The sequence below is a fragment of the Eulemur rufifrons genome, chromosome 7 (assembly GCF_041146395.1).
Source record: "Eulemur rufifrons isolate Redbay chromosome 7, OSU_ERuf_1, whole genome shotgun sequence".
Classification (NCBI taxonomy): Eukaryota; Metazoa; Chordata; class Mammalia; order Primates; family Lemuridae; genus Eulemur; species Eulemur rufifrons.
Window position 1 is genome coordinate 118,221,090 of NC_090989.1, and position 25,297 is coordinate 118,246,386.

General features: G+C 34.5%; 1 protein-coding gene across 8 annotated transcripts in view; it reads right to left on the bottom strand.

The window, feature by feature from the left end:
- The window catches only part of ARMC8 (armadillo repeat containing 8), a 105,369-nt gene that overhangs the window by 40,140 nt on the left and 39,932 nt on the right, over positions 1 to 25,297 (bottom strand). For 7 of the 8 annotated variants that reach the window (XM_069473186.1, XM_069473184.1, XM_069473187.1 and 4 more), the window contains 6 exons: positions 21,483 to 21,563; positions 19,093 to 19,168; positions 18,905 to 18,995; positions 15,938 to 15,998; positions 13,662 to 13,862; positions 10,435 to 10,530 (listed from right to left, as the gene is read on the bottom strand). In XM_069473186.1, coding sequence (XP_069329287.1) covers positions 10,435 to 10,530; positions 13,662 to 13,862; positions 15,938 to 15,998; positions 18,905 to 18,995; positions 19,093 to 19,168; positions 21,483 to 21,563 — 606 coding nt within the window. The remainder of the gene's footprint in view (positions 1 to 10,434; positions 10,531 to 13,661; positions 13,863 to 15,937; positions 15,999 to 18,904; positions 18,996 to 19,092; positions 19,169 to 21,482; positions 21,564 to 25,297) is intronic. The other variant, XM_069473189.1, reaches the window with a different exon arrangement.

Genomic DNA, 25,297 nt, shown 5'->3' on the forward strand with positions numbered 1-25,297 from the left:
CATTGCCACAGAAACCACAGACTACATACTGACGCCTTAGGCCAATAAAGATTACTATATTATACTAGGTAAGAGAGACATCATTAATAAACTCAACTAACAAGGAAGGAAAAGGACACACTTCACTGGGCCTCCAAGGCAGAAAATGACAAATCAACAATTTGGCTTTGGTTGGGAGTGCACATAACAAAGTGTCAGAGAGGATGCAAGCCAATGAAGAATAGATAAGCCAAGAAGACACTGGGAAGAAACCACAAAATTGAGTTCCACTGACATTTCAATTCAATTCCCTTATGATCTGATCTCCATTCTAGAATCAGGACCTGGCTTCAGCAGATAGTAACCAAATGGAACTAACATTCTACTCAGGCCACAAGCCCTGTCCATCTGTTCTGGATGAGAACTGCAGGCTTTCCCAACCACAACCTATTCTATGTAGTATTTTGCTACTGCTCCAATGTAAGATTTTCTGACATTATCCTCTAAAAAGTATTTTTAAAATAAAGCAGTTTTTACCAAAGGCTCTTTTTCTAGAAGAGAAAAAGCTGCTCAGCTTCTTAGAACAGATCACTGATCAATATATCATATTCTGGAGTCTTAGTAAACATTTGACAAAGTATTTCTTCCCTTCAATCACTCTTTCATTGCTATACACTCCTACATTCATACCAAATTTCTCTAACCATGATCTTGGGTCAAGAGAACAATGTTTGGGAGGCATAGGTGGGGGGGGAGGGGAAAGTGTATCATCTCGCAGCCAGAGACCTAAAAAAACAAAACAAAACAAAACAAAAAAAACCCCGTATCATCAAAGAGATGACCTGCAGTGCCTCCTTTGGGAGCTGGGAGCAATATCACTTAAGGGGTGGAGAATAAAGAGGAGGTGTTCTTATGTTCTTAAGTTTCTATATTTCTATATTTCATTTTTCCTTTTAAGCCTCTTTAAGTGATATTTTGTAATTTCTACCTCAGGACTTTTTTATTTTCTTAATAGCTGGGAATCTCATTTATGTTAAAATGTTCGGAAGAAACATCAGAAGAAAGTTGTAAACTTTTCCATACTTTGGGGAAAAGTGGGAGTTTTCTCTTAGATCAACTTCTTTTCCCAAAACCAAAAGTATAAGCATACTATGTCAGAAATACTTATATTGTATAAAAATAGATCAACACATCTATCAAAAAACCTCTACATATGAATTCAATTTTTAAAGTTCAATCATTAAGCTTAATGTCAGAATAGAACTAACAGTCACTGAATTACATTCTTTTAAGACACAAATAAAACATATACATTATGAGTCAAATAACAGAATTAGAAACTTCCCTCCATCTCCTCCTACTTGCCACCCCAGGGACACTCCCCAGGAATCGTGCAACACATAATGGCTCTGTTCAGCCCTCATTCCTCTATATACATAGTCATGTACCTAACAGTCTTTATTGCACTACAGGTTAGCTAGCTAAATTTTCAGGTCCAGACCTACACAATTTACTCAATAGATACAAGTACAACACCTATGATATACCAGTCACTGCACTTTTATGTAGCTTTCATTCTAGTGACAAACGTTATACCTTGACAACTATTAAAAGATTCAAGGATTTAAAAAATTGTCTCAAATTTAAATCTATTCCATAAGAAAGCTGTCTACAGAATAAAATGCTTAAATTGTAACTCTATGACATCATTAATTCTGGACACTTCCCCTCTAGAATGATAATTTACAACATGATCACATCTAGTTAAGTGCCTTCAGAAAAATATTTAAAATTGATGCAGAAGGAACACAGATATGGAGACTCTCATTCTGTGGGTCAAAACTTCTCAAACAATTGATTTTAGTATTTTAGGAGAAGATGAGAAAGCTTTCAAATAAACTTCTTTATAAGAGATGGACTTTTCCAAACTCATTCAAAATAGGTTATTTAAAAAAAAATAGGTTATTTCAATTACAGTCATATCTTAATTATACCTGGGTGTATCAATCATGGCAAACTGGCTTTCAATGTGGGCAAAACTTTTTTACACATGAGGCTCTGGAATTACTACACAGCAATTTAGTGTCTTAGCTCCCTAACTATTTTAAATTTTAAGCACTCACAAAGTATACACCAGTCTTCTGCTTCATTCCTGGGCATACAGGAGGTATGTCATCAATGTCACATGATGAATGGACAAATGGATTAAAGTGTCTCATTACCCACTTAATACCAAAAACTATGTAAGAGAAATAACATGTTTTCTGAATTTCATGCTTTGCGACCAATTAGCACAAACTACTATGCCATAATACCAAGCTCTCTCAATTCATAGTATTTTCTTTTTCACCCATTTCAGACTAATCATATACTCTCTTGTGAATTTGTCATTCTATGTCATATTTAGGTTCTAATAATGGTATTTAACTTTACATGAGTAAAGTAATACAATGGTTAGGAGTATAGGCTTTGGAGAGTCAGAGAAACTGGGATAAGATGTAGGGTCTACCACTTCCTAGCTGCATGGCCTTGGTCAAACTGCTCATTTCCTAATCTGCAACAGCTATCTCACAAGGTAGTATGAGTTTGAAGGGAGATAATGTGCTAATGCTTAAGCACAAGAGTCCAGCACATAGCGAGTGCTCAACAAATGGTAGTAGTTATATGTTAAATTAAGTTCCCAAACAGGTTATCTTCTGATCTGTCTCAATTATATGATTTTGCAAGTGCCCAAAACATCCAATGCAATGCTTTTGATTTAGCAAAAGCTTAATAGATATTTACTTAATAAGTAAACTAGATCTTTATTTTTCTCTTGAGCATGGTGGAAAATCTTAATCAGGCAACTCTGCTAACCAACACACAGATTCCAGTAACATTTCCTATCAAAATCAAAAGCCAAACTTTTTATCCAATTTGTCTAGGGGCTGTCACATGCCAAAATCATTCAAACAAGAGTATCAGCATGTAGGGAAGTGGCCAGTGACAATGTTATACCATCAACATTTGATAATGACTTTCTTAACTGGCTTCTCCCTCTCCTGGTGAGGGCCCTATTTCTTTCTATAATCTAGTACTAAGGGGCATATGTAAAGTGTAGTTTTTCACCAAACTGCTTTTTGATAGTTTCTATTTAGCTGTGCAGTATTATCACAGGGTGAATAAACTTTTTCTGTAAGGGCCAGGCAGTAAATATTTTAGGCCTTGTGGGCCATGATTCTGTTCCAACTACTTAACTTGCCATGCTAGTGAAAAACAGCCAAAGGCAACATATAAACAAACCAACATGGCTGTACCGCAATAAAACTTCATGGACACAAATTAGAATTTAATTTCCTTTTCATATGTCAGGAAATGCTATTCTTTTGATTTTCCCCCCAATCATTTCAAAATTCAAAAATCATCCTTATCTTGCAGGCTAGAGAATTATTATGTAGGTAAAAGGTAACCACAAGATGTAGTTTGCTGACCCCTGTGCTAGCATTTTAACAGTAGGAAAGAGTGTAGCAGCAATCCTGATTCTTCACCAAAAACTCAATTTTTTCAAGGTCTATTAATCTACAAATATTTACTCCAAACATTTCATTCGTTTCCAGATGGAAATCCAACTAAGTCACTAATTTTAGCTTTACAGATCTAATAGAGATCATATTTTAGCCCATTTCTTGGCTCATAACACATGTGTACCTTTTATTTAGATTACAAACAACAAACAAAAAAACCAACCTTTACTTCATACTTTAAAAATAAAGAATTGTAATTCAACGGTTTAAGCAACTACATATCACAAATAGCATAACACTCAATTTTATATCTCCATTTAATGAAACTCTGAAACAAAAATTTGTTACTTTATTTTATAAATACCTCTCTTATGTATGTAACATTATCACTCCCAGGTTTGCTTCTTTCAGTATGCTGAAGGCCAAGGGTTTCAATACTGTGGGTAAGTGGCAAAACCTGGTTCTGTCATGGTTATCCCTTTAAAAATACTTACCATCATGAATGAATACTGCAAGGTTCATTTAAAATTCTTTGGTACATTACCTTTAAGAAGATAACTAACAATTTAATCACAGTGTAAGTCAAGGAACTATGAATTCTAAATAAATGTACTGCTATTTAGTAGCAGAGCCAAGTTCTGAAGGGTGCTACTTATGTGGTACACCATGGAAAACCCTTCAAAACATTCAAGGTGTTTGTTTCAATATGCACGTTAAGGCTTAGAAATAATTCTTTGTATCTGCCTGATTTCATAGCAGAGACAAATACAGATATTTGATGCTGTGCCTTTTAAATGACCATTTAGAATTATTAAACTTTGCAAAATATTTAAAAATATAAATTCATGGTACATTTATACTGTTACCCAGAAGATCAACTAGTAATAAAATCAAGCTATAACAAATGACAAAAATGCTTACAAAAATAACAAAGTGAATGCTTAGCAAGCTTTTGAGATAGCAGAAAGATATTAAGAAAAAGTAACTTAAATTTACGAATATAATTTAAAATCTTATAGCACTGAAAATACATTAAAAATTTACATTTGTTCAAAATGTGAACATATATATTTGGGATATGGTTTCATATGAATGATGACTCTTTGAAGAAATGACATCCATGATAACCATGGACAGTAATACTTAGGTAATCAAAGTTAAATAGAATTTGGCCTCCTTTTCTCAAGACATCTATCATCTATGATTTTAACCAATTATTGATTTGTATTATATATCCTATTTAATATAGAAATAATTTAATATAGAATATTAATGTAATAAAGAAATATAGAAAAACAACTGAAACTATATTTGGTGCTTTGGAGGGCATGCTATAACAATGAAAAGTTTTTAAAAATCAGTATTTTAAATGTATTAAAATAAAATTATAAGACAAAAAAGACATCTTGTCATTATTAAGAAATACTCTATAGAAAGAACCTATGTTTCTAAAATATAAGTATGCTTTTATTGGATTAAATAACTAACAATTTTGGGAATTTATAGCATAAAATCACTTTCTTCATTGCAAACCTTTCTTGTAAACACCTTCAATGTTGGTCACCTTTTCTCCTAATACACTTAAAAATATATATTTTTAATCTTCCAATGAATCATGGAAATATTCTAATAAATGATTCTATTGATTACCTATTATGTGGCAGACACTGTGCTATTTTAAATACATTGTACCTCATCTTTACAACGACTCTGTAGTTATCAATTCCTGTTCTTTGTTTTCCTTATTTTCTTCTGCCTTAGTTATCAAAAAACAAAAACAAAAACAAAACAACCAACAAAACTATTCAGTCTAAGAAGAAAAAACATCCCACCCTTGGCCACTTTCTTCACATAGGTCATGTAAACTGATTGTGATTGGATGATTATTTTACTTTCAGAGAACAAAACCTTAAGATTTCATGTTTTCAATTCTTGAAAATGTAAGATAAAAGGCATTTAGAAAGCATTAAAAATGACCTCCAAAATTAAGCTATTATATTCCAAATTGATTCAAAGATAGCTCCACAAACATGTCCATTTTAATTAGTTCCAAATAATTCTTTGAGTCCTAAGCAAATTCTTACTGCTCATTCCTTACTTTTCTCTGACTTACTGAGGTTTTATTATAAATGCTAAGTTTTAAGGCTATGTTTTATTGCTCTTTACCACCCCTTCCTGATTGCCTTCCTCCCCCAACCCAGTGAACAATGTTTATATAAAGTAAGTAGTTCAAGCAATCTATGTACAATTGAATTAAATTACTGACCTTAAAAATCAGACATTCATTAATTGGGAAGGTACTATTTTATATAGTTGTACATCATCTTACAGAATAGGTTGATTCCTGAGGTTACTATCTATAAATTAAACCATACTTTTATCCCTAAAAAAACTTAGTCCAAATTCATACTTGTGAATGCTATAATTTTTTTAAATCACACATTTAGAAAGAAAAAAAGAGCCCTATACTTTCTAAGAAATGGTCAAAATTATTTTGAAACAAAGCAAGTACATACTATAAAACATGTTCTCTTTGATCTATATCCAAGTGAGTAAAAGACACATGCTCAGGATTGCCTGCCTCTTGAAAACTGGGAATTTCCTGCATTTTCTCTATGCTGAGTAAGTATAATAGTGAAACCCCTTGACTTTATGACCAGATGTATATTCCCCCCATTTTAAATTTCCTCTCTTTAAATACAGAATTGCTAGTGAGGTTAGAAAAGTTCCTAATGCACAGAAGACCATATATAATTCAATAATGAGTGCTTAATAATGCAATTTTATAATATGGCTCATTCATTCATGTGTTCATTTTTTTCATTCATTCATTCACTCACTCTTCAAATATTTATTAAGTGTCAACTACACAGAGACAGTGTTGTAGGCACTGTGAATACAGTAATGAACAAAACACAAAAAAATCCCTGCCCTCATGGAGCTTACATTCTAGTTCCTCAAATGGGATCTCCAGCTAAAATATAAGTATATTAAAACTTCAGAGACAAGCTTTCTGAAAGGTTCCATTAATCAGCTGCCCCAGAGAAGCAAAGGCTACAATAAGTACTTCATTTAACATTTGTAATATGTTTATTTTTATCAAATATAAAACCAACGTCCTGGTTAGTTTATAATTCCTTGAATTTTAATTTATACTTTACTACCTCTAATTTTCCTCAATTTACACTAACATTTCTAGACAAATTCTACTAGTTCCTTGAAGAGAGTGAAAGAGAGAGAATCCTTTTTCAATTTCCAACCTAACTGATAATGGATAGGTACCAATCAAGTTTCCTTGTTATAAAAGAAGCAGCTTCCAAATTATAGGATTGTTTGTCACTGCTGCCTATGCATGACTTAACCATTGACTGAGGCGGCCAGTTCTTGAAAAAGTTTGTTGATCTATTTTCTTGGTATCCTAACTTCTTTCCTTTTTACTGTCCCATTAACTGGATTTCTGCTTCCTAATAACCATTAATAAAGGCTATCCTTAGAAACTAGACTTTCCAGCCGGGCGCAGCAGCTCACACTGTAATCCCAGTACTTTGGGAGGCCAAGGCAGGAGGATCACTTGAGGCCAGGAGTTCAAGACCAGCCCGAGCAACACAGTGAGACACCCCCCTCTCTATCAAAACAAAACAAAACAAAACAAACCCTAAGAAACTGGACTTTCCTCTTGGGAGAGGTGAGAGCTAACTTTACTTAGAATTGCTGTCAGTGCAGTTACTGCTCATGTGCTTTAGACCCCTCTTCCACAGAGTTCTCCATTCCTGCCTAGGCCCTTAACTCTCTCTAATGAAAATCCATTCAGAGTCTGGGTCAATTATCACAGATAATTTGAATTCTCCTAAGTTTAACATGGCCAGCCCATAACTGTTGCTAAGCTCAGTGATCCTCCATCTTTCCTTGGGCTTCTTCTCCCTCTTCATGTTACAGCCAATGGTAATGATTTTCACTCTCATCTGCAGAACTCTTTCCACCAGTACCACCTTCCTTCACTCTAGCTGACAGGACACCACAGGAAATTAGGAAATTTTCAAGTATGTCATAGAGTAATAAGGATGCAAAGCTAGGAATCAGAATACTAATTTTGCTCCACACAGAAGGACACAAAAAGATCCAGACATATTAAAGGAAATGTCACTCTGTGTATGATTTCTGCATTTTCATTTCTATATTCAACAAATATTTATTGAGTGCTTATTAGGTTCCAGACACTGTTACATAGTTGATTTCTTTTAATAGGAATACACCAACACTGCTCCAAAGCAGGGGTGGTAAATCTCTGAACTACACAGTCACATTGAGTCTTCAGCATTATTTTGTCTGTTCCAAAAAGAAGGCATCAAAAAATGGAAACACAGCAGGCCTTTAGAAGTCTTTAGAAGTGCTGAGAGACAGATATAATTCTATGAAGAGGGAAGGCCAGTGTCCTTCTGCTTTAACTGCTGTGTATACCTCTCATTGTCTATACTTCTTTGCTCTTGTTTTCTTATCTTCATTCTGCCTCCTTTTCTTAACTGGCTGTGATAGGGCACTGGGATACATACTATTTACAGTATTTATTAAATTATATTCCCATTTTCGATTTAAATGGCAGACCAACTGAACATTTCATGTTTTTCTCCTGAATCAAACAAAAAACCTTTTTGTTGTTTTTTGGGAGATGGGGGAGGTAAGAGTGGAGAATAGGTCTACAGTCCTTGAAATCTTTCAGAGATTCTCTATTCATTAACTCATTTAGCTGAAATTCCATCTTGGCAAGCATAAATATTGCATTAAAAAAATGAAACAATAAACACTGTACTTTAAGAATCTACACAAAAAAGGAATACAATCAAAGTTCATAAGGCATAAGTGTAAAGGAGAAATATTTCATAAAGTAAATAAAAATCTATCCAAATAATTACTTCAACAAAAAATGGAATAGAAATAAATGCATTCAAAAGAAAAGAGTTATTTATCATTCTTTGTACACTGAAAATAAGGACTTTCCACTCCTAAGACCAGTATTCAAAGCAGATTTTATCACAAAATTACTTTATATTTTCCATTTTACAATTTCTCTCTTCAGTAGTTACTATGAACTATAAATCATTTAAACACTTAATTTCTCAGAATTTAAATATCTTCCTAAAAATGCTATATAATCCCCATTACATAAGAATGTCACAGTATCTTTTCTTTACCACACAAAAAAACTATTAATTAATAACTTATTCTTTATTTATCATCTTTCTACAGAAACGATCAGGAATTACCTCACCAGGAAATTATACACATTATGAATACAAGTTTTAATAGACTACTGATTAGATTGTTTCAAGTATTTCTAAACATGATATCACAAATTAAGTCATTAATTCCAGAACAATAGTTTATTAACAAAAAAGTACAAAGAAGTACAAATGGACATCCTATTTTACCCCATTATGGCCCATCTATCTATCTCCCTTTAAGTCCATGACATGGCCTTCTGGAGCTGCAAGAATGGGTAAAATACTTCTGTTTCCAGTGGGCCCTAATTACCACCCAAATTATTATATGTTTAAGTTATACAGTTCATATCGATTTTTAAAAAATGTTTATCTACACGAGCTGCCATAAAAGCCTCTTCCCTTGCAATACACCATGTACCTGAACTGAACCAAACATTATCAGCATCAACATCCATAAATCATGTTTAGATACAGGGAAGTATTATATCACTAGTATGTTCGTCTTTAAGTGATAGTTTGTAAGTGAAAGTTTAGAGGTGTCAAAATGATATTCAAAGGCATGTACTAAAAACACTTCAAGTCAAAACATCTTACTGACTGAACTAAATTGAGGTATACGGAAAACATTCAGCTTATTAATTGTGCTTTTTGCACTGATTTTAAATTAAAGCTATTGTCACATCTAATCTTATTACAATTACTTCAATTTCTTCAAAGATGGTTTCTTTTCAATTTATTTCAACAAATTTGAACAAATTTTCTTTTCAATTTATTTCAACAAATTCAAAGTTGTTTCTCTTTCTACAGGCCTGAAGTACTTTTCTGAATCACGGTAAACTCTAATATTTTGTGATTTCTATCACAGTGCTCCTCAAAATACCAACAGAGATGGGGAGATTTAGCAGACTGTCATGTTCAGTAAGTAATGCCCAATTTACTCTTTCTGCTATGGCTCCTCAAAACAGAATATGTGGTTTTGCTCACTGATGCTCCTAAAAGCCTGTGTAGAATTTATTAGATTATAAATGTTTTTGAGTGGTAAGCTCTAGCCTTTTGGTTTGTGGAAGAAGCCAGGTCAGAGATTACCACTATACTTTTTTACTCCTCACTTAGATCTAGTCTCATAAACAACATGAGTTCAGTGTTAAACTAGGCTTTAGTAACACAAGGGTGCTATACCAGTGATACACTCTTTGGGAGCTGGAAAATTCAGATGACCACTCACTAAACATAAAATCATCATTCCACAAAGATTTTATTCACATTAAACTTGCACAGCAGCAAAAAAAAAATCAAAACATAAAACTAAGCCACATATCAAAGAACAATATACAATAGAGATTTGAATTTCTTAATGGCATTGGAAGGTATTTCCATAAATAACATTTACAATTCTAATGTTAGGTTTTTCAAGGTGTCTGAAGCTTCACAGTGCTAAAATTGATTTTTATCAGAACACATGCAAAAATGTGCAACATAATTATTCATATTAATGACACAAAAAAAGCACGCCAGTTATTTATCATTCCAGCACGGCCATGCCACTCTAAGTTCTAAAAACAAACAACCCTACAAATCCAGGTCCCATTCATTCTTCAATTATGCCTTTAAGTCACTCTGCTTTATTATATTCAAACAGTCACTGTTAGTGCTCTTCACCACGACTTTCAGGTTGATGTCACTCCCTGCCTGCTGGCTGTCAGGACTGGGGGACGCCCCTCTCCCAGACTCACCTTCTTCCGGATGTCTTCATCATTTGCTCCAAGAGAGGCATAGAGCTTGAATGCAGCCTGGCGGAGTTCATGAGCATGTTTTAAGTCATGATCAAGCTATGTGAGGGAAAAAAAGATATGTTCCAACTCAGTCCATAAATTAAATTTCCAATTAAATTGAGTAAAGTTGAAGAAAAAAATCATTAACTATAACATACTAGTGAATTTCCCAGTCATTCATTGAATTTTCCAGTTATTTTTGGGTTCTGTTCATGTATAACTGAGCCTTTGCTGTGTTTGTGTCATCATGACCTGAAATGTATAAAGCCTATTTCAGCCTAAAAGTGAATACAACATCTGACACTGATTTATGAACAACCATTGTGAATCTTTGACCCCTAACAATTCAGTGTTCTTAGATAGTAGCTTTAGTGGCACTGATGCTTGCTTGCGGTAGCTCTTTAAAATGCTCTCCTCCAAAAGAAGGCACACCTAGGCCTTTCTAGCCCCAGACTATAGCTGATAACTTGAATGCTATTGCGACAATGTCTTTAGGAGGTTTTTCCCTAGTTTTCTCAAACATTAAGAGTAGTGCTGGCCTAATTTCAGCATTTAAAAAGCTTTTTAGAAATAGGGAACCTTTTGAGAAAACACTTAATAAACAATATACCATAGTAACCATTACAGTCTATTACAGTTATCTGAGACTTACGTTCAGGATGTGGTTTTTTTAAAGAAAATTATTAAAATTATTTATTGGTATAAAGCAATAAACATGCATAACTAGCTTTGTAAGTTATCAATATATCTGATTTATCAACAAACTACCATAAAATTAAAATAGAAGCATATTCTCAGGATACTTTTAACGACTATGAACCAGTAACTATACAAAGCATGTCAATAATATAAATAATTTTATAAGTAAGAGTGGTAACTTAATCATCCAAACGAGTACCACTTTTTCCAAAGGAGTCACCTTGGAAAGGTTTACTTTTATCCAATGACATCAGTATTGTTCATAACATTGAGACCCTCTTGAAACTTCCCAAAGAGCTAACTGGCATATTAGCTAGAAAACCCTGAAAGTGGTATAACTTCAACAACTATGAGAATTTTAAGTTAATTATCACTGATTGTTGCGTGTGAAGATGGGAAATCCAGTGGGGTAATATCATTTAGGGAAAAAAATTCACAAAAAACAAACAAAAAACCCAATAAAAACCAAATACTTATATAGCGCGGCTCTGAAGGCAATTCTTTAGAACAGTTCCAAAAAATGTTTTGATCAAAGCAGGCACTTACGGATTATGGAAGGAATGTCCCAATATACAATAATCATTTTGATAAGTTTTAAAGTATCTACTCTTCAAGTCTTTACATTCCAGTCATAATGTAAGATATTACAATATTGACTTGGACTAACATACCATGAAAATCACACATTTATTAACATGTGAAGGTTTCTCTCTATGGGTCTAGTGTCTATACTTTTGTGGTCAGAAACCTTTGGATAATCCATCATCAAAATTCAAGATGATAAAACAAACTATTACTCAAGTTTGGCATTAGGAGGTCATTTAAAAAAATTATTACAATTTTCCTCTGATGGAAATGAAATGGAAAAATTCTAACAGAAGGGATAATCTTTTATATACCATTTAAATAATTTACACATGTATAACCCAGAAGTTCTTAAAATTATGTTTCCTTACTCTCATGCCCAAAACATTTTATTTGCCTTGCTGGGGTGGTCAACTCAGGGTGTTCATGAGGCCACAGTTAGGGCTTCCTCATGTATCTTTGTATTGGTGAGATTGTAGCTTTGTATAGGTCAGTGTGAACAAATGGCCAGAGGGAAAACAAACAAGGCAAACCATCACCTCTGCTGTAAAAACAACACTACGGAAGAAGAGCAGACACATATCTTCAATACACAGAGGGCAGTGTACATTACTAATGCAAATATCAATGAAGGTTATTTTAGGCCCTTCCAAAGACAAAGAAAAGACATACCCTTAATAGTTTGTTTTATTTTCAACGTCAAATGCCAAATGAACAGTTGCCTGCCAGATGAGGTCTTTTGGAACTCAGAAGCATGGGGGAGAGGTCAAGAGAACAGTTACCATTGGGACCACTGGCATGAAAAATATAGTCACATTCATGAAACAGTACTGGCTACTAATTAAGAGGCAATGCTCTCTCTACCATGACCTTCTTAAATAAACTTTCTCTTACAGTTTGCTTAAAGAAATGGATATTGCAAACAGGCTGAAAAGAAACAAGACAAAAGAAATATCTATCAATTCTAAGAAACTTATATTTTCAGAAAAAGTTAGCACAATTTGGTCCTTGATAGTCCCAAACTAGAGGTTAAATGGTGCTTTAGCTGTCACTAGCAGACCCGAAACACAGTATGAAACTGAGAAAAAGAAAGAGAATATGGGGGCTGGGCACGGTGGCTCACGCCTGTAATCCTAGCACTCTGGGAGGCTGAGGCAGGTGGATCGTTTGAGCTCAGGAGTTCGAGACCAGCCTGAGCAACAGCAAGACCCCCATCTCTACTGAAAAAAATAGAAAGAAATTATATGGACAACTAAAAACATACACAGAAAAAATTAGCCGGGCATGGTGGCGCATGCCTGTAGTCCCAGCTACTCGGGAGGCTGAGGCAGGAGGATTGCTTGAGCCCAGGAGTTGGAGGATGCTGTGAGCTAGGCTGACACCATGGCACTCTAGCCCCAGCAACAGAGTGAGACTCTGTCTCAAAAAAAAAAAAAAAAAAAAAAAAGAAAGAAAGAAAGAGAATACGGGAAAAAGGTAACAAAAAAGAAAGACTGTAAAGTAAAACAAGGCAACTTAGTCACCTGTAACAAAAGATTACCCTTGACCTAAAGAATGAGAATACAGCAACAGAAACGATTCTGTTACCTTGAGTAAGATTAGATGATGTGGATATGTTAATACCCAGCTTAAAGACCCCACTGTTTTGGGGGTTTAGTTGGGAGTTAGGGATGCAATTTTCTTCTTTATTGCTGATCTGCTTAGTAAAAAATTTCTGACAATAAACATTAAATCAGATTCAAAAAAACTCACAAAGCAACATCATCTATGTTCGCAAAGATAAAAGATCCTTTATTTAAAAGGGCTTTGAGTTGTAATTATCAGTTGGTTCAAAATTGTGAGCAGTAAGAAAAACTTTTTTAAAATCCCTGTCTTGATCTGCTAAAAAGGAAAAGAGAACATACCCTTTTAATATCAGTGATGGCACTCACTGAGCTGGGATACTTGAAATAATCAGCAAGCATGGCAATGAGGTGATCAGTTATGCTAGCGATTCTCTGTAGCTCAACATCTGGTTCAATCAGATAGGCAAGTGTCTCAGCTCCTTCAACTCTCTCCTCTAGTAATCTCTCCTTACTGCACATTCGAACCAAACAAGGCAATGTCTGAAAGGTAGTGAGATTAATTATTTGCTTTTTGGTAAAGGCAAAGCTTGATGAAGAGCATACAGTGACTGAATCAACTCCATGGTTTTTACTGGGAATCAATCATGTTTGTGATCAAATATTTCCTTTATTGATTTTCAGAGTATAAACATTTTTTAAAAAAATGCACAATCAAAAGTCAGTGCAGATTAATTATTTGTGCTGGCACACTAAACTCTAATTATACATCAAATATATTAATACAAACTGTAATTAGGCTTTTGTGATCAATAAGATTGAAGCTTTATTGTACAACCTTATAAAAGACATTTAAGAATCCCTAACAAATTATGTCTGATGGTTCTGCCCCATCTATGTATTTATTTACCTAAAAGAGATACAGCAGTTTAATTCAGAATGATTTTGCTTTAGAAAAAGTAAGCTATCTTTTCCTTAGTAAGTAATATTGTCATAATGACTTTTATTTTTTTGGTTTGGGAATTAGGACTGAAGTTGCCAAAACAAAATACAGCTTTAAAAATTCAGTGAGCTTACCATTACTCAGATTCCACCAGTTCTCCCATAATGTGAGCAAAATGCATCAATCACATGTGCTGAGTTTTACCAAGAACTTGCTGGAATGAGTGTGGTGGTATTCACTAGTCCAATTTTACTTCTGAGGTCCTTCAAAAATCTTAGCACTGGTCTTGGTAATTTATTTACATTAGGTTCTCAGTAAAAATATCCCACGTATTTACTATTTCAAAAATCTTGGCACTGGTGTTGGTAATTTATTTACATTAGGTTCTCAGTAAAAATATCCCATGTATTTACTATTTCTAAGACTGATGAATCCACTTGCTAGGAAGCCTTCCTCATATACTGCAGTCAACTGTACTTTGCTCTTTTCTAAGTTCCTATTGTATCTTTACTACAGTTCAGCACTTTATTGTTCACTATTGATTTCCTGTCAGGCTAGTTCAGGCTTTTACAACTCAACCTTAGGCTTCCAAGGGGAAGGCCCTATTCTCTTTTTTCCTAACATTACTAGTTACTACTATTCATCGATACCATAAATTCATAGATTACTGAATTTAATACTCACAACTACTACATGAAGAAGATACTACTAACCTATTTTACCAATGAGGAAGAAAAAGAAGTTTAGAGAAGTAAAAAAACACAAAGGTCACTTGTATGGAAATCCTTAGCACTCTATGTAGAATTTTTACTTGGAGGGGGCAGGTCCTCAGATATCATCAAATTAATTGACTCTCTTCACCAAAGACTAAAGCAAATGTTAGTCTTAATGCTCTTTTATCCTTGGGTTCACCTTTTGAACAATGATAATGAGATTTCATATTCATAAAATAACACATGATCAATTTATTTACTTATTCTTTATAACTAATAAGACATTTTAATGTATTTAATATATTGTTAACCTCACAATAACCTTGTGGAATAGATGAGCAGGAATTATTCACTCTATTTTCATAATCAGGAGTCTGAGACACCAAAAGAATAAAGGACATCAAGTCAGTCAGTGGTGGGAATGCTAAAACCAGAGTCCAGGTCTTAGGATTGTTAGGGTTGGTCTCTTCGCCAGGTTTTCCTAAGTTCGGGTTGCAACTGACATACCACAATACTGACGATGATTGTTTTCAAGTTATTATGCCTTGTGATTATCAGCTATGAGAGTGCCATAAAGTCTTTACCTGCAAAGTAGCAAACTGCTTGCCTATAAAACTATACTGCAAATTTAATAGAAACCAAGGAATAAAATATATTTTCTATTTCAACTGAATTTACACACTTTTACAATTTCCACACCTTCCGCATCTTTTATCATTCCTAAATGAAAAAGTTGTGACAAGGAAAGAATTATCTCACTTGACTTCCAAAACACATCTAATATCAATTTTAAAAAATTATATGGCATCCACTGAAAAGAAAGCCTGGTGTTTTAATATTATTTTACATCATGCACACATACCATAATGATATATGTGTAAAAAGAAACAGTAATACCAGTATGTATGTTCAACACTTATATGACTGAATAATTTTCACATTTCTTAAGACAATTAGCTTACCTTTAATACAATACAGTTGTCATCTGTCCGAATTGCTCCAGCTCTACACATGTAAGTTAAACTGGAATAAGATGGCAGAAAGTAAGTTTCTGCTTGGTGTTTAAAGAAAAATTACTTGCCTTAAGATTTTAGGAAAAAACTGAAAACCAAGTACTATTATTTATATTGAGGGAGAAGATTATGACATTCCCTGATAGGAGGTTCAGTCAATTTAATAGCCAAAGAAAACTGACTGATATAGATTAGATAGATAGACAGCCAGGTAAAAACAAAACAAAACAAAACAAAAAAACTACAAAATAGTTTTTAAAATAAACGACCTAATGAGTAGATACATTTTGAAGCTAGGTGCTGGACATATGTTAGTTCTTTATATTTTTTTATGTTTGAAATTTTCTATAATAAAAAGAGGGAAATGTTAAAAATAAAATATAAGGTTAACAAAACAGCTTAAATGAAGTTAAGTTGGTATATGCCCCTTCCAAAAGCTATAGTAAAAGTATCACAGAAGAGGCATTTAATTTATAACACTTAACAGCAATTCATCAGAAATTAACTATTCAGAGATTAACAGCAGAGGCTGTGGGGATTAGTTAATGATTTAGTTCTACTGAAAAATAATTTACCTTCATAATTATATCTGCTTTGAATAAGAATAAAATTAATTTGTACTCCCAAGGCAGGCACTGAACATTAAGTACTTCAGAAATTTAAATTAAGGAATTTCCTTTTTGAATTAGGTTCCTTTAGTAAGATGGGGGTTAAAACTAAAATATCCCACGTTTGGCATCTACAGAAAGCTATAAACAGATAAGTAAAATTCTTTTACATATATTATAGAGGGTTGAAATCTTTGTAGCTGTTATCATTATTTTGAGACTTATTACCACACTGTTTTTCTGAAACCATTTACATGGGAACATTACCTTACTAACAAAGAGGGAAATGTTCAGTTTTAAAATTAAGATAAAAAGCAAGCAAACAAAAAAGCCAGTACAAGTAAAATAAACAAAAACCAAACAACTCATGATGCATCAGTAATTCACTAAAAATTCCTAATTCTCAACAAAATATTGGAGAGCCACAGCTTCTTAAATACTAAAACTGAACAATTCACTTAGCACACAACCCTACACAACAGATACTCAACATATCTGTTAATGTGTTGATATTAGGTTATTAAATACGAAACGTCCGATTTCCTTAAGTACTACGTTTGATAGTTGATATCTCTGACATTTCACTTTGACACTTGTTTTATGTTTATTGTGAAGGCATACCCTTAGTCTTTCAAATGCACGTTTTGGCTTGTCATTATCTTTCAAATTTTTTTCAGAGCAATTTTTATGAAACCATGGATAAGTCAAAAATTCATGTTATTTTCGAATGTAAGTTCCATTGTTGAACCAATGCAGCGCAGATAACTTGAACTATCAATGAAGTGTGTGGAAAGGATGTGGCTAATGAACGCGCAGTACAGTGATGGTTTGAGAAGTTCTGTTCTAGTGATTTTAATCTTGAAAATAAGTCACATGGGTGATCTGAGACCAAGGTGGAAAATGATGAGCTGAAAGCTACAGTGGAAGTGAATCCATCTCAACCTACGCATGAATTAGCAGCAAGGTCTGATGTTACTATTCCAACAATATTGGACCATTTGAAACAAATTGGTAAGGTCAAGAAGCTGGACAAATGGGTTCCGCATGTATTAAGTGAGTATCAACAGAGAAATCATCTCGAAGCTTGCCTTTCTTTGCTGTCACAACATATAGGCGAATCATTTCTACACTGTATTGTTATGTGCGATGAAAAATGGATTGTTTTTGATAATTGCAAGCATTCGGCACAATGGTTAGATAAAGGTGAAGTGCCATAACACAGTCCAAAACTGAATAGTCATCAAAAAAAGCTAATGGTGTCTGTTTGGTGGTCCAGCGCTGGTATTATCCACTACAGCTTCATGAAACCTGGTCAGTCGATTACAGCAGATGTCTACTACAATCAATGGGATGAAATGATGAGGATGCTTGCGATTTAGCAGCCGAGATCGGTCAACAGAGACATGCCAATTCTCTTGCAAGTTGACCACATGTTGCATAAACAATGCTGCTCAAACTACAGAAGCTGGACTTGGAAACTCTCTGTCATCCACCATATCCACCAGACCTTGCACCAAGAAGTCTACCACTTCTTCCAGGCTTTGGACCACTTTTTGTAAGAAAAATTTTAAATTCTCAACAAACTGTGGAAAACGCCTTTCATCACTACCTACTCTCCAGGCTTCTTTGCAGCTAGCATAAACAAGCTGCCGTTAATATAACAAAATTGCGTCGATAGTTTAGGAGCATACTTTGATTAATTTTACTGCTTCTTGTTTAAGATACAATAAACTATACTTTTGATTCAAAATAGGACATTTCATATTTAATGACCTTATTACAGATTTAACATGCATTGAATGCTTATATGAGCCAGAAATTATGCTAAAATTAACTACCTTATAAACTATCATATCTTTTTGAGGATTGTTTTGTTTGCTTTTTCCTCGAAAAATGAGGAAGCCACATTCTCTGAACATCACTTGGTTATCAACTTCAATTAATTCTTGCTCCACATTTTTATATCTTTACAGTCTCCTGGCTTAATACTTGGCATAATATGTATTGGTTAAATCTGATCTAATGCTGTATTACTTCAACTGAAATACAAGGAGAGTTAAGTTGAAGATGTAGTAATTTTCTATAGATAGTCTTAGATGTTATATGAGAGTTCCTGTTCTGCATACTACTAGTAATAAACTGAATATAAAAAACTCAGAACCATTTAAGAAAATGAGATAGCCTCATGACTTTCAAATTTCAAAATCTCAAAACAAGATGGGGATTGGAAGCAAGGTTGGCTGTCCAAAAATACTCTTAAGATATCGATAAAACACTGTCTTTCTTCCCACATTGTCTTGACTTTTACCATTTTGCTGATGTGAGCTGCATCTCAATAGGCTTATCCCTCTGTAACATCTTCACAAAAATCTGTGGTAACAATTCTCCATCAACCAAAACTAGAAATAAAACAAACAACAACGATTAAGGAAATTCTTTAAATCTACAAAGTTCATAAATTAAATCGTGTAGGTGCCACTGAAAGTTCCAGCCTACCATTTACCAGGGTCATCGATACCTGGGGGTTTTCAAAAGCTAAAACTGAGAAGCATTTCAGTGCTTGCATTCGAACCTGTAAAAATAATGAACAAATAAATAATGCATTTAATTTTGTAAATACGAATTCTAATGTCTCAAAATCTAAACGCCTCTTCTAAAAAAATAACTATGTAAATCTTCTTAAAATATTAAAAGAAGTACTTAGGGGAATAACATCTGTATATCTGAAGAGTATAGTAAAAATTAATTATACAAGTTAAAATTAATTTTGAAGTAATAGAAAAAACAGGAAGTAGCAATTAAAGTTGAACTAGATAAATCCCTAATTAAATTTAAAAGAATACTGTACAAAATACAATGTTGGTAAGACAAAGGGAACTTAATAACAATTAATTACCAAGTCCCTTTCAAGTGGTATGTCTCTTTTTCCCTAACTATAAACCAGAGAACTGAAGGGAAGGGAAGGCATTTAAAAAAAAGGTGGGGGTGGGGGGACTACTTTTGTAGATGTATACGGGATGGAAATGGGGGCAAGAACAACAGGAGAGAAAACAATGTTAGAATAAAAATTTGAGAAGGACTTAATAACTTTTAAAACACCTACAAACTGTGCTAGAAGTCCTTAAAAACTAGGCTACTGGTCTGGGATAATATTATACCAAAGAACCAATCTTTTGACCATACACAATATGTTTTACAATTTGCAGAAGCTCCTATGAGAGCTGTTCATTTTTCATTCTTTCTGTTCAGTTTTCACCAAATAATCAAATCCTCACTTCTTATTCTACGCTTGAGTCTACACGTGATGCTTTTCTGTGGAACGTGAGGTTGGCAAGCACTCACAGGATAGGTAGTTGGGGTGTGAAAAAGTCCTGTCCCTAACCTGGGCAACGCTCTGCAGCACTAGCATGTGCCCACAAGAGGAACCTAGAATATGTTAATGACATTCTGACAGTGGAGTATGCCTTGGCAAACGAGTAGTTATTACCAGGCACTTTTCCTCTTTCACAACTTCAAGGTTTTTATATTTGTTATAACAGATAAGGAAGTCTGGTACAGAAAAGATAAGAAAGAAGAAGAGCAGGAGAAATTAAGGAAGCTAAAGGACGTAAAGTAAAGGGATAATAAATAGCTGCCCCAAAACTGTTTCTTGATGTGCACTGCTGACTGTTTTTTGCCTCTGTATGACACAGGGCAGACAAAGTGGCTTTTGGTACACATTTCCTTCCCCTGCCTTTGGCTAGTTTGAAACTGGCTCCACTTCCCATTCCTACCCTTGTGAGCTCTTTGCCAAGACCAAACTCTGATGTCTTGGTGGGAAAACATACACATTAGCAGACTATACCTGAAAATAAAGCTAAGGACTAAAAGAGCAGACTGGGGTCAGTGCAAGTGAACAGAAGACAAAAATGACTGCTTCCCTGCTCTGCAGAAATCTCCTGCCACATCCAGCTCTAATATGATACAGTAAGGATAATGTTCCAATATTTGCCACAACTTGGTGGATGGACAAAAATGAATGGCCAAAGTTTTAACTCAATGCCTCATAATATATTATGATGCTGCCGACCTATATATAAAAGACAGTAAAGAAAATTTAATTAATAAGCCTGAAAACTCCTGGCTTCTTAACTCAAAATACAAAACAGAACACACTTTAAATGTTGATGTATATGAGGGTAAGTCTTAGTCACTGTGGCTAAATAAAGGTCTCAAATATGAAATCCAAAGTCTTTCCCTATACAGCAAGCCATTGCTTCTATATACTTCAAGGCATCACCTCAAGCAGCAGATTTGGCACTGCTACCTAACCAGAAAAGACCTGAAATACTATTTAACAGGTGCAAATCAATAGGAACTCATGGCACAACTGTACCCTGAAAAAAGAGATGAAAGAGCAGCTTTTCTTTCCTTTTTTTTTTTTAAAGAGCATTCTACAGGTAAAATAATGCCCTATAACATTTTACTGACAAAATATTACCTTGGGGGCCAGGTGTGGTGGCTCTCACCTATAATCCTAGCAGTTTGGAAGGCTAGGCAGGAGGATCGCTTGAGTCCAGGAGTTCAAAACCAGCCTGGGCAATAGCGAGACCCTATCTCTACAAAAATTAAAAAATTAGCTGGATGTGGGGATAGGTGCCTCTAGTCCCATCTACTAAGAAAGCCTGAGGCAGGAGGATTGCTTGAGCCCAGGAGTTGGAGACTACAGTGAGCTATGATGATGCCACTGCACTCCAGCCCGGGTAGCAGAATGAGACTCTGTCTCAAAAGAAAAAAAATACTACTTTCAATCACAATACCTATCAAAGAAGCAATAAAAATGTGGGCCTCTTTCTAGAAACCAAAAACAAGTTATAAAAATCTGGCCATAATTTTTAATATCTTACTTTGTAGGACAATGAGGTTAGTAGGTGAGCAATATTTTGAACTGCACCATGGTTAAATAAAATTGTTTGATGATCTGGCCCCTGTAAGAAAAGAGAATAATACATTAATACGATAATACATTAAGAAGAGTAATCATTCATTCCAATAAAACCACATTTACTTAAATGTAGAAAAACACATTCACTACCATGTAGAATTCTCAGTTACTCTTTGTTTGTATAAACTCAAGCCCAAAAAGCAGGATAGACACTGTTTTTAATCCTGCAAGGGGCTGCCATATCTCACCTCCTCCCTGTTTTAGAACTGCTGCTTCCTTACCTCCCAGAAAAATAAGCAAGGGGATACAGAGCTATTCTAGCACAGCCCCTTGGCAATTATTAAATAGAACACCACCACAGCAACAGAGCCACTATGAAGTTTACATTTTATGTGCACACCCTTGCCCTATGCCACAGGAGACAGTGGCACAGTCATTCTTACAACTTAGGACTAATGAGCTAATAGGGGGTGAGGTGGGGGAATTCTAAAACTAATAAATTGCAAGAGGAACTGAGCCATGACCTAACCTACCTCAACACATCAGGGAGGTCTGAGTAATGCTATAGTGGGAAACATAACAGTCCATAACTGAGAAGTGAATGTACTTTGGTTTCCATAGTTCTATCTCATTTCTCCTTTTAAAATTATCACTTCTTAAGAGTAGGAAGGTAAAGAGATAGGAAAATGAAGGTATTTTATTATTCATCAACTCTGTTTTCTACTAATCAATGTACTGAAGATCTTCAAAGTGACAGAAGCTAAAGGTTAATGAAAGTTTTAAATTTGCCACAATTCTTATTCATTCATTTTATGTCCCACTTTACCCGATCAATTAATACAAAGTCAATGAAAGCCAAGACAGGGATAGTATTTCATGCTTATTGTTATTCAGAAGAGAAAAACATATCACCAAAAAGTAGGCAATCTGTCTGAGTTCACCAGAGTACGCCAGTTCTTGGTCCAGAAAAAGAGCTCTCCAACCTATTATTTAGCCAAGTAACAACTGTCTTGCAGATGCTCAGTCTCTCTTGGGCCAAAACATCCATCATTTCATATTTCTGAATAACACAACAGTCACATTCTATTTTATAGGTAATAATTCTCAAGCATTATATATACTATTAAAAGGGTCCTTTAAAAAAAAAACTTTAGCAATTTCTCTCTTAATTTCTTATTTTTAATCACTATAGAGTATTCTACAGTTTACTCGTGCAACTCCCCTATTATATATTTGGGGTATTTTCTAATGTCTCATTGTCATGAACAGTGTTTTTTTGATTATTATTAAAGCTGCGTCTCAGTGCAGATCCTTAGGTTATGAGGATAAATTCCCAGAGTACATGGCTTGATATATTTATTGTTACATATCCATCCAGAATGGTGCAAACCTGCTTTTGTAATAAATGAAAATACTGACATTCTTAGGGCATAGGTTTTAAGTGTGTTCTCTTTCCTCCCACCTCATCCATGCATCTATAGTTATAATTATAGGTACTACTTACTAGGTACCTGCGATGTGCCAAGCACTGCTCTAAGTGCTTACTTTCATTGTCTCATTTGAAACAAAAGAGTCCCTGGTTTATTCACTATAAAGACAGTGGTGGAGATTGTAAAGGGGGAACCATGGAAAAGAAGGGTCTCCTAAGAATCTGACCTATTATTTCTTACCAAGTTACTAGAATAAATTGTGAAGATTAGCCTAAATTAGCCTCAGCTTATATGTCAGCATACTAAGGTTTTTTGCTTTCCTTATCAATTTTGATATCCCAATTTAAACATAGGCAGAGCTTAGCAAAACGGCTAAGCAGGCAAGGTGCTGCTTCAGCCTCTTGTACCTCATTGTTCTTCCACCTCTGTCTGCAGCCAATCTGTTTCCCTGCTTTGAGGTGACTTAATACTAATAGATTATTTTATATTCAAGCCATTTTACACATATACAAGCAAATACTAAGTATACTCTTTCTTCCATTTTAATACAAATGGTAGCATACTATATACAGTGCTCTAAACCTTTTTATTTCCTTTACAGTTTATCTCAAGGATCATTCATATAAGTAAATAACTCACTTCCTTTTTGGTCTTATTCTATTGTATGAATGTCTCATACTTTATTTAACTAGTACCCTACAGTTAGACATTTAGACTGTTTTCAGTCTTTTACTGTGACAAACTTCACTTCAACATATACCCATGTGCATGTACCCTTTTTTCTAAGATGTGAATCATTTATGGAATATCTTCTCTGATAGAGTTATATTTACAAATGACAGTGAAAAGATCAAGCACACTGCACTTCTCTCTGTACATAACTGCTGCTAACAAGTATCCTACCTTTCATCCCTCAAATTCTTTGCGTCAAAGATGGCAGCAAATATTAATATTTGTAACCAAAAAAGCTCTTCATCCTCTCTAAGGTCACACATAAGATTGTTTAAAACCAAATGCAAGGAAGCAATTAGTGGCTGAACCAACTAGAGAGGAGGCACTATCATTTGATTCTTATCAAGTCTCTTTCAGGCCGGGCGCGGTGGCTCACGCCTGTAATCCTAGTACTCTGGGAGGCCGAGGTGGGAGGATCGTTTGAGCTCAAGAGTTCGAGACCAGCCTGAGCAAGAGCGAGACCCCATCTCTACTAAAAATAGAAAGAAATTATATGGACAGCTAAAAAATATATATAGAAAAAATTAGCCGGGCATGGTGGTGCATGCCTGTAGTCCCAGCTACTCGGGAGGCTGAGACAGGAGGATCGCTTGAGCTCAGGAGTTTGAGGTTGCTGTGAGCTAGGCTGACGCCACGGCACTCACTCTAGCCTGGGCAACAGAGTGAGACTCTGTCTCAAAAAAAAAAAAAAGTCTCTCATTTTTCTTCAAATCAACCTGCATGAACCTGGTGGTTAGTGAGGCAGCATCCACCAGGGGGAAGCACATACGCCCTCATGATCTTAAACTCCAAATGTTAGGTCTCAGAAATGTGAATAACTGCTTAAGAAGTGACAGCAATTTACAAATTAGAATTCCAATAAATATTATTACTAATCTTTTTTTGCTCCTTAATAAATCAGGGAGAATTTCATAGGTATAATTATGATTAGCTTATAATACAAATGCTTTGGTAATCTCTCCCCTTTTTCCTTTCCCCAAAGTATGTAAATTTATTTAATATTGATATCAGTCTATGCAAATTAGTAATTTAAAGTCTTGTCCCATTTAATTTTAGCTAAATGAGCCCCTGTGAATGAATCTTAAAATTCTGTTACAAATTTTGCTCATTTTGAGCCTACATGCAAAAGAATAACATGAAAATAAAAGATTTTTATAATTAATGACAAATACATAGACCAACAGATCAGTTGTTTTCAAAGATACATGTTGTTAGTGTATCAGTAAAGAAGTTAATATTGTATTTCAGGCTATCACTACTGTCATTAGGTTTATAAATGTTATAATGTTTCTTAAGGACTAATTATATTTCAGAATACTTAAATTTGGTCATTTAATTACAGAGGTAAATGTTAATTATCAGGCTAAAAGCTAAGTGAAGGTGACTTTCTCTGATAACACTTTCAGTTCTATCAGTGGCGTGAGGGTGGCTGCAAATCATCCTCAGCCTAAGTTCCTCTCCAGCAAAATAGTGATACAATGATACTATTTCAGCTATGATTTCAGCTAAAACAGCATTTAGAAGTTTCAGCTGAGCAATATTAAAGTGTTGAAAAGTTTCTGGTGAGTAACTCTGAAAACTATTTGGGTAACTTTAGGAATGGGATTATTCAAAC